General features: G+C 50.0%; 1 protein-coding gene across 1 annotated transcript; it reads left to right on the plus strand.

Moving 5' to 3' along the window:
• Positions 1-695: 695 nt before the first annotated feature.
• cactin lies at positions 696-10,499 on the plus strand. The gene is made up of 11 exons (XM_088621847.1): positions 696-1,202; positions 1,554-1,791; positions 1,837-2,148; positions 2,354-2,449; positions 6,752-6,897; positions 7,766-7,928; positions 8,003-8,117; positions 8,485-8,677; positions 8,779-8,901; positions 9,085-9,404; positions 9,737-10,499. Exons 1-11 carry the CDS (start codon positions 886-888, stop codon positions 10,225-10,227), a joined length of 2,514 nt encoding a protein of 837 aa, XP_088477973.1. The 5' UTR covers positions 696-885; the 3' UTR covers positions 10,228-10,499.
• The last annotated feature ends 105 nt before the right edge of the window (positions 10,500-10,604 follow it).

A 10,604-nucleotide genomic window follows, 5' to 3' on the forward strand; every position in this document is an offset into this window, starting at 1 on the left:
CGTTTTTCCACTGACTCCAAACTACTATTAACCCTTAGGGGCCATCTACAGTATCTAAAGATTCATTAGGTACAGTATTAAAATCTCCTCCCAAAATTGTCTTTGCTTCAAAAAATCTAAGACTTGTTTTATATTCATCTCTAACTCTTGAAAAAAATGTGTATTTTGTGATTCGCTATTTGTAGCATATACATTAACAATTCCATATTGCTTTTTATCAATGTCAACTACTAATAATATCCACCGCCCAGAGTGATGTCAGTTATAATAAGGAATTTTCCCCTTAAAGTTCCCCTTTGAGATGGCAACGCCCGCTGAATGATTAATACCACTAGAAATCCAGATGTCATCTCCCCATTGACTCTTCCAAAACTGAAAATCAGACTGACTTGAGTGCATCTCTTGTAAAAAATGATCCAAAACAGAAAAATCGCCTTTCTTTGAACTATATTACAGTACGAATACCTCTGGCATTAAAAAAGACACACAACACAGAAAAAAACTCTTTAGAAAAAACGACCAAACTAACTGCTATTTTTCAAACCCGAATAATAACAAGCTTTAATAGTGACTATAACCTATACCATATTCAAATCTCTCGAGTATCACACTAGCGCGACGGGTACCGAGACAAGACCGAGGCTGTCGAGAAGGGCTGTCTACAGTTTCGCCTAACTTAAAATTGAAGCGTAGAAAAACAACAGTGCCTTTTAAATTTAATTCACAACTTACTTTACAGTAATGTTTCCGTATAATGGCCAGTTATTTCGTTTATTTCTTTGAAAACGTCAAAAAACTGTAAATTTCTCCTTTAAACTGTCTGACTCAGACAGTATTTATGCGACGCGTAACCGCAAGGACCCGTAATCGTGAGATACAATCGACATGGGATCGAAGTCTCGCCACCGGTCTAGGTCGGGGTCTCGGAACCGAGTTCGGGATCGGTACCAGACCCGCCGAAGCAGGAGTCATTCCCCCGAGAGGAGGAGAGTCCGGACTCGCAGCAGGTCGGGCTCGAAGCGGCGAGGCGGGTCGGAAATCAAGGTGGCGTCGAGGCGGGCCCGGTCTGCCTCCCGCAGGAGCAGAGACGGGTCTCGGAGCGTCTCTGGTTCTGGACGGTCCTCCCGATCCAGATCCGGCTCCAGCAGCGAGGGAAGAGGCCGTCGGGAGAGCAGCGGATCAACAGCTAGGGACAGATCAAGGTATGTGCTCCGGACCAGAGCTGCGGGAGGCCCTGGAACAGCCTTACACGCACGTCAGTGGAAGGCGCAGTCACTGGCCAGCGCAGACGTTGGCTTGTCGCTACACAAGTAATAATCACACTAAGGGTCAGGAGACGACAGACCCAGATTACAGCGACCCTCTCTGGTCAGGTAGTGAAGGATCATGTCACGCCTTGTGCAAGAGCTAAAGCTTTAAGAAACAGAGCTGCTTATATATTCTAAATCTAGACAGAAGGGCAGGCTGACTCTTGTGATTGTGAAAGTATTCGTTGCGCGTAGCTCAGCTGCTCCGGTGCGGCGTGTTCAGCCTGTGATTCCACTCCTCTGCAGCTCCGGCTCCAGGGGAGCGAGGGACGGGAGAAGGAGGAAGAAGAAGGAGAAGAAGGGACCCAGGCAGAGGGAGAGGAGCAGCTCCTCGTCCTCGGAGCGGGACTCCGGGCGGAGCAGGGAGATGGGGAGAGGGGGGAGCCCGGGCCGGGGGAGCAGGGAGATGGGGAGAGGGGGGAGCCCGGGCCGGGGGAGCAGGGAGATGGGGAGAGGGGGGAGCCCGGGCCGGGGGAGCAGGGAGATGGGGAGAGGGGGGAGCCCGGGGGGGGGGAGCAGGGAGAGGGACAGGGACAGGGGCCAGCGCTCTCTCTCCCGCTCGTCTGTCTCCTCGCTCTCCTCGGGGTCCCCCGAGCGCCAGGGCGCCGGGGCGGCAGCGCAGGAGCACCGGGAAGTCCGGGAGGAGCGCAGGAAGCAGAGGGAAATGATGAAGGCGCTGGAGACGCCGGAGGAGAAGAGAGCCCGCCGCCTGGCCAAGAAGGAGGCCAAGGAGAGGAAGAAGAGAGAGAAGATGGGCTGGAGTGAGGAGTACATGGGCTACACCAACGCAGACAACCCCTTCGGAGACAACAACCTGCTCGGCACCTTCAAGTGGCAGAAGGTGGGGGACAGGGGGGTAATGGGGTACTGGGGGGGACAGAGAGAGAGGGAGACAGGGGGATAATGGGGTACTGCAGGGACAGAGGTGGGGGGAGAGACAGGGGGGCATTAGAAAGTGTTGAGGGGGTATTGGCGAGTTGGCAACATGACTTATGTCAGCGGTGCTGCTGTCTGAGTGCTGTTTGTGCTGTGTTTCTGCTGCTCAGGCCCTGGAGAAGAAAGGGATTGGTCACCTGGGAGAGAAGGAACTGAAGGAGAGAAACAAGCGCATCCAGGAGGAAAACAGGAGGGAACTGCAGAAGGTACAGTGGGGTCAGTGGGATATGTGGACTGTTTTTCTAGTTCTGTTCAAGGACTTCATTAGTTTGAATGATCAAGTGCAGTACTGAAAAAACAAGTTAGTTATAGTTCCTCACCTCTGTAGCTGTGTCTCATGTATCAGTGGCTCTGATATTAGAGGCTCTGCAGGTGCCTCCTGTATTGTCAGGGTCAGTGTCTCCTGTATTGGTGTCTGTGATGTCAGGGTCAGTGTCTGTGACGTCAGGGTGATTATTGAATCAGTCACTCAATACAATTAGTAAAGACAGAAGAGTCACGAGTTTGGCTCAAAATCAAAGGAAATATCATCTGTACAGAAAATGAGGTTTTCTTGTGTGCTGTCTACATCCCGCCCTCAGAATCCCCTTACTACAGTGAGGGAATTCTCCCCAGTCTCCAAACGGAGATCTGTCATTTCCAGGGCCAGGGAAACGTGCTGCTCTGTGGTGACCTCAACACACAAACAGGCAGGCTGGCAGACTTCACCAGCACACAGGGAAACACTCATGATATATTTGGACAATCCCCTCTGTACAACACACTGGTCACCTATCAGAGGTGCAGCCATGACACCACGGTCAACAGCACCAGGCGCGAGCTGCTCCAGCTCTGTCAAGGGCTGGGCCTGTACATCATCGACGGCAGGACTAGAGGGGACTCTCTAGGTAGGTTCACCTACAGCTCAGCTCTGGGCAGCAGTGTGGTGGACTACGCCATCACTGACCTGGACCCCTCCTGTATCAGTGCCTTCACTGTCAGGCTACAAACTCCTCTCTCTCTGACCACAGCCAGATCACACTCTATATGAAGAGAGCACACCAGCACAGAGATACACTGACACAGCCCAGCCAGCTGTATGACCTCAACCAGGCATACAGAAGGGACACAGACAGCCTAGACAGATATCAATCTATACTGCATGATCAAGAAATTCAGACACTATTGGACACACTCCTAAACACTCCGTATCAAACCAAAAAAGTAGGTATAAACTTGGCCAAAAAAAAAAAAAAAATTAAGCTAAAAACAAAATAAAAAAACTACCAAAAAACAAAATCAAAAGAAAAGTGGTTTGATATAGAGTGCAAAAACATCAGAAAAGCACTACGAAAACTCTCAAATCAAAAACACAGACAACCACACAACACAGATCTGCACCTCCACTACAGCTAAATGGTAAAACTTTACAAACACATGCTGAAAAAGAAAAGAAACGCATACATAAACAAACAACTTGCAGAAATTGAGGAGACACTAAATCAGAACTGTTTCTGGGAGAAGTGGAACAATTTAAATAGGGTTGCCATGTTTGATCATCAAAAAAAGAGGGCAGCCTGAGGAACTTTCCCTTTGCCTTACCTGGGAAGGGGGTCCGGATGGAGAGGGTTTTCAAAATATCCCGTTTTTAATGTTCTGTAGTAAATGTACCTGCATATCAGGTATTGGCACAGAAACATTATGTGCCTGTTAATAATAATATCTAATAATTACTAAGATTTTTATCTGGCTTACCTCCTTAGCGGTGTCGAACTTTACCTTTCTTTCTGTTGATGTGACCAAGCATATTTCTCTGCAGATCGGATTTTTCTCAGCTGTGGTTGATTACCCCCACAATGTTTAACTGTGTGAAATGCACAAGTCCCCTCTGCTGCAGTAACAGTATTGTCTGTTTTGCTTCCAGATTTGACAAAATATTGGTTAACGAACTCTCTCCTCGAATGGCCTTTTTGTGTTTGTCTAAGTCAACATGAGCTTGCAAGTCAAGTACACCTTTATTTGCCACGGAGACAAAAGTACCAGGCTTACACACCAAACATTCAGCTTCCCAGTCTTCTCTGCCACTTCGAAAACACAGAAATGTATTTTTTAGTTCTGCTGTGAGTTTACACTTTCGCTTTGGCATTGTGTTTGAGGGTAGGAGAACGAGAAATGAAAAAGGGAGCCTTTTGAGGGAATGCTTCTGCACTGCACAGACTGAGTAAAGACACTGGCATTGACGCCTGATTTTGCTCTCTCATGACATAATCATACAGATACAGGACGAAAACTGAATGATAACGTAGGTTGCAAAGCGAACTAGAGAAGTTAAGGAATTCTCTCCCTTCTGTCTTTATAACTTTTGTTAATTATTCTTCATGCTGAAAATAATGGTGTCGAAATCCCGGACATTTCTGGATATTTGAAAATTCCCCCTGGACGGAGATATAAGGATCAAAATAGAGGACATGTCCGGGAAAATCCGGACGTATGGTAGCCCTGCTTTAAATAAATGAAAACTAGAAGAGATGGCCGTCCAAAATGGAACAATCAAGCAGACATACTTTGAAAATCTGTACCAAATGCTTCCAAGTACAAATAAATTGGAACAAAACATCATTTATGAAAAATTCGAAATTTTGGAATTGGCTATTAAAGACAACCGAAACCCCCTAGACTCCCTGATCACAGAGCAGGAGCTACTGGACAAACTCCAGGCCCTCGGACCACGCAAATCCTGTGGCCAAGATGGAGTCAACAATGAGATGCTGAGACACAGCAGCTCGAAGTTGCAACAAGCCCTGCTCAAACTCCTCAATCTCATCATGAAAGCAGGTTGATTCCCTGAGGCCTGGAGCCGAGGACTGATCACACCCATCTATAAGAGTGGAGACAGACTTGATCCCAATAACTACCAGGGCATCTGTGTGAACAGTACTCTGGGGAAGGTATTTTGCAGTAGCCTGAATATGCAAATACTGACCTTCCTTACTTAACACAATGTCCTGTGTAAAAGTCAGATTGGCTTTTTACTAGATCACTGCATGTCTGATCATATTTACACCCTATGCACACTAATAAAAAAAACACGTCCACCAAAAAGACAAAGGAAAAATCTGCAGTTTGCAGCTCCTGGTCTCACACGGATCAAGTTCCTGCTCTGTGCAGATGACCTGGTCCTGCTGTTGCCCACAGAACGGGGGCTGCAGCAGAGCCTGGCACTGCTGGAGCTGTACTGTCTGACCTCGGCGCTGACAGTCAATCTGGACAAGACCAGAGTCATGGTTTTCCAGAAAAAAGCCAGACCTTGGGGAAACAAGTACCACTTCACTCTCAACAACACATTGAAGCACACATCCAGCTACACATACCCCAGTCTGACTATCTGCTCATTTGGGAGTTTTTACCTGGCAGTAAAGGCACTGAGAGGGAAGGCTTTTCGACATCAACCCACCAATAAGAATCTGGCTCAAAATATTTGAAAGTGTAATCCAACCCATTGCCCTATAGGGCAGTGCAGTGTGTGGTCCCCTCACAGAGCAGGATTACATTAAATGGGACAAACACCCCATAGAAACTCTGCACATGGAGATCTGTTGAAACATTCTCCATTTACAGAGAAAAACACCTAACAGTGGGTGCAGGGCCAAATTAGGCCAATACCCATTATTGATAAACATACACAAGAGAGTAATAAAGTATTGGCTACACCTAAAAAACAGTGACCAAAACTCCTACCACCACAAGGCCCTGCTGAGCCAAGAGCTGAGCCCAACAAAGAGTCCCCTGAGCCAGCTGGTTCTGAGGCTCACTGGCCTGAGCCACACCGACACCAGCCAGCCTCAGGACAGCACTGCTAGAGCACAACTCAGATCAAACAGCAATATCTCACACACTGGGACACACACACAAACACAATATAAACTGGAATGCTACAGAATCCTAAATAGACGATACACACTACCTGAATATTTGACAGACAGACCCTGATGAAGTACAGGCTCATTGACCACAGCCTGGCAATAGAAACTGGACAGAGGCAGACCTGGCTGCCCAGAGAGGACAGGCTGTGCTCCCACTGCCAGCGGGGAGAAATAGAGACAGAGGTGCACTTCCTACTGCACTGTGACAGATACTCTGGGATTAGAGAAACATTCTTCCCGAAATTCAGAAATCTAATCCCAGAGTTCCCACACCTGCCAAAACCACAACAGGTCCCAATCCTACTGGGAGAGGGAGGAGGGAACTCAGTTTAACTGGCAGCCCAGTATGTGATCTTCTGTCACAGCCTGAGGAACAGTGAGTCTGTCTCCCAGTGATGCTCCATATGTTTATATATAGTATCTTATGATTGTGTCTTTATTGTAAATGTGTGTAGATGTTTGTTTTTTGTTAATTGTATTTGTTTTGCTTTGGCAACACTGATTTTACTCATTGGTAATGCCAATACAGCACCTTAAATTGATCCAGTGTCTCTGACTTCGGGGTCTCAGCGAGGTGTGAGTTTCTCTGTCTCTCCGGGTCCCCAGGTGAAGCAGCTCCGTCTGGAGCGCGAGCGGGAGAAGGCCATGCGGGAGCAGGAGCTGGAGATGCTGCAGCGGGAGAAGGAGGCGGAGCATTTCAAGACCTGGGCGGAGCAAGAGGACAACTTCCATCTGCAGCAGGCCAAGCTGCGGTGAGCTGAGCGCTGTGCGGCCACGCCCAGCACTGTGCCACACGGTGCTGTAGCTTAGCAAGCTTAGGTTGTGTCTGACTGTCTTGAGTGAATTTAGTAACCAGTAAAGATCACAGTTCATGTAGCGATTCCCAGTATCCAGAACTGCAAGCCCTCAGTATCTAGAATTGCACGTTTTCCATGTATCTTTGAATGATTAAAATGCATTGTAACCTTCTCCCAAGCGTAGGGCTGTTTGTAATGTAATCACACACAGAAATACTGCTCCTGAGGCAGTGACTGATTTCTGCGTATTTCACAGTTCTGGTCTTTGTAAATTAAATTCAGTAATCCCTTGCTTTTAAGGTCTTTGCTTTAAGGGACTTCAGATTTAACAGGCAAAATGCACTAAAGCTTACCGTCTGAAATAAAGAAATGCTAGTCTTTCCCCATAAGAATAGAGAAATGTACAAACAATAACAGAATGTAAAATCAAAATACTATATATTAAAGTTCAGGAACATCACTGATGCTCTGTAGGGGTAGGTCAGTTGCTTATGTAGGGTGTTAGAGTTTCGTGAGCTTTAGCTCATTTTATACAGTATATTTACCACACGTGAAATAAACAGCTTATGCATTTATGGTAAAAAGACACGGGGACAATTTTCATTGTGTTTATTGTTAACTGTTAAAATAAGTAAAAAAAAATCCAGAAAACATATTTTCAGGCCAAAATTACTTTTGTTTGTGGTTGAACAGTAACACGCACCCCTCCCACAGTAGTCCACTTAGCTGAGGGCTGGCTAGCTTGTCCTGTCGGTCAGTCTCTCCAGCTGAACGCCCCTGTTTGGGAGCTCGTGTCCTGAGCTCGCCTGTGCTGTGCTCGCAGCTCGAAGATTCGGATCCGGGACGGGCGCGCCAAGCCCATCGACCTGCTGGCCAAGTACATCAGCGCCGAGGACGACGACCTGGCCGTGGAGATGCACGAGCCCTACACCTTCCTGAACGGGCTGACGGTCAGCGACATGGACGACCTCCTGGAGGACATCAAGGTCCGTCTGTGTCCGGCCGCCCGCGCGCACGAGACTCCGCCTCTGGCTCCCTGACTGACTGTCGTCTCTTCCAGGTGTACATGGAGCTGGAGCAGGGCAAGAATGTGGACTTCTGGCGCGACATGACGATCATCACGGAGGACGAGATCAGCAAGCTGCGCAAACTGGAGGCGTCGGGCAAGGGCCCGGGTGAGAGCTCTCTCTGTTTCAACAGCCCTACACTGCAGAGGAGGACAGACACACTGCTCCTCGACAAGTCCACCTGTTCCGCTGAGCTGCTGCAGGCACCAGCAGGAGCCCAGAAGCCCTTGGCTGACTAAAGCCCCCCCTCCTGAAGCAGCGACACCCCCCAGTTGCTGTGAAGGTGTCTGAGTGCCTCCAACAGTCATGATTCTGCCTGTTTTTATGTCCCTGCCTGCCCTTGTCTCTGCCTGGTGACAAGTGTCTTGCAAGGACGCACACTGTTGCTAAAGCACCTGTACCTGGAAGCAGTCGCGACAGGCCAGTGAAATGTGCAGGTGCGTCTGAAGCTGTGTGTCTCTCTCTCCGAGGCCAGGCGACCGCCGTGAGGGCATCAACGTGTCCGTGAGCGCGGACGTGCAGAGCGTGTTCAAGGGCAAAACCTTCAGCCAGCTGCAGGCGCTGCAGATGAACATCGAGAGCAAGATCGCGGCTGGGGGCTCCAACCTCGACATCGGCTACTGGGAGAGCCTGCTGCAGCAGGTCAGGGTATACATGGCCAGAGCGCGGTGAGTGAGGGGCCGGGGGGCCTGAGGGCCGGGGCCAGGGGGCACGAGGGCCGTTCCTGCTGTACTGACCCAGAGCACTTGCTTGTGTCTCCCTGCCCCAGCCTGAGAGAGAGGCACCAGGAGGTCCTGAGGCAGAAGCTGTACAAGCTGAAGCAGGAGCAGGGTGTGGAGAGCGAGCCGCTCTTCCCCATTGTGAAGCAGGAGCTGCCTTCCCCCGAGCCAGCGTGAGTAACAGCGCTCTGTCCTCGCCGGAGCAGGTCCTTCAGGCTTCTGGGTTCAGTTCTCACTGTTGTATCTGACTGCAGTTTGGACTGCTAACAGTGCGCTGCTGTCGGTGCACTGCAGACCGTTTGTGCCCGTGTGTCGTCTTCCTGAGCAGCAGCGCTGACCGGAGTCTCTGTGCGCAGGACCCCAGGCGAGGCCGGCGGTGCAGAGGAACCTGGGAACACAGCCTCCTGCTCCTCTCCCTCCGGGCCGAGGGAGGAGGGAGGTGAGGCAGGCAGGTCAGAGTCAGGGGAGGAGGGCGAAGCGGGCGAGGCCAGGCCAGCCGGCGAAGCCGTGCTGACAGAAGAGGATTTGATCCAGCAGAGCCTGGCGGAGTATGACTCTGGACGTTACAGCCCCCGCCTCCTGAACCAGACTGACCTACCCCTGGACACCCACACCATGGACCCTGAGGAGGACCTCCAGAGGCTGAGACAGGCACGCACACAGCTGCGGGTCACAGGTGAGCGACCGCAACAGGGACAGGCTACTGCAGAGACACGCTGGCACACAGCTGGTGTCACAGGTGAGCAGACAGGCTACTGCAGAGACACGCTGGCACACAGCTGCGGGTCACTGGTGAGCAATTGCCACACAAAGACAGGCTGACAGAACTCAGCTGCACTCATGGTAACTAGACGGAAGCCTTAAATAAATAAATAGTTTAAATAAAACATGAAATTGTTTTCAGCGTTGAATACAAATTGAATGATTAAAATTGTCTACAAAGCAAAGGGAAAGTGCAGTTAAATGAGGATGTTGGTGAGGTAATGACGGCGGAAGCTCTCCCCCTAGGCGATGCCAACGAGAGCGCGGAGGACGCGTTTGTGCGGCGCGCGCGGGAGGGAATGGGCGGAGACGAGGCGCAGTTCAGCGTGGAGATGCCGCTGACGGGCAAGATGTACCTGTGGGCCGACAAGTACCGTCCGCGCAAGCCGCGCTTCTTCAACCGCGTGCACACGGGCTTCGAGTGGAACAAGTACAACCAGACGCACTACGACTTCGACAACCCGCCGCCCAAGATCGTGCAGGGCTACAAGTTCAACATCTTCTACCCCGACCTCATCGACAAGCGCTCCACGCCCCAGTACTTCCTGGAGCCCTGCGCCGACAACAAGGACTTTGGCGTGCTGCGGTTCCATGCTGGGCCGCCCTACGAGGACATCGCCTTCAAGATCGTGAACCGCGAGTGGGAGTACTCTCACCGGCACGGCTTCCGCTGCCAGTTCGCCAACGGCATCTTCCAGCTGTGGTTCCACTTTAAGAGATACCGGTACCGCCGATAAAGAGACCAGCAGATGCGCACCTGCAGCGTGGACTGTGCAGGGCGAGGGCGGCGGGATGCTGGTGTGATGGCCACTGGAGTTTCAGTGGAGCTTGCAGTTTGGGTATAGTTTAGCCAACTAAAGGCGTGAATTATTATTAAATACTGTGACTTCAACAGGAATAAAGAAATTGTCTACTTTTGAAAATCTTGTAACCATTCATTGGTAGGGACCAGTATAACTCCCACCTTGGTCATTTTGAGTTTTTTTTAATAAAGTCTTTTTAAAAGTGATATGTTATGAAATGGGTATGTTCTAACTGACTATCAGGTAATAGGTAATACCACCTGGTGAGACAGAGGGCTGTGGATTGTGAATGTTTGAGTGAAAGGTGACTC

Source organism: Lepisosteus platostomus, chromosome 27, assembly GCF_059453375.1.
Source record: "Lepisosteus platostomus isolate fLepPlt1 chromosome 27, fLepPlt1.hap1, whole genome shotgun sequence".
In the NCBI taxonomy this organism is placed as follows: Eukaryota; Metazoa; Chordata; class Actinopteri; order Semionotiformes; family Lepisosteidae; genus Lepisosteus; species Lepisosteus platostomus.

Bases quoted from the DNA above. Each gene is read 5' to 3' on its own strand.
- cactin (XM_088621847.1), top strand. From the start codon at position 886: ATGGGATCGAAGTCTCGCCACCGGTCTAGGTCGGGGTCTCGGAACCGA. The intron at 1,203-1,553 runs GTATGTGCTCCG...ACTCCTCTGCAG, and splicing joins ACAGCTAGGGACAGATCAAG to CTCCGGCTCCAGGGGAGCGA. The intron at 8,118-8,484 runs GTGAGAGCTCTC...CTCCGAGGCCAG, and splicing joins GGCGTCGGGCAAGGGCCCGG to GCGACCGCCGTGAGGGCATC.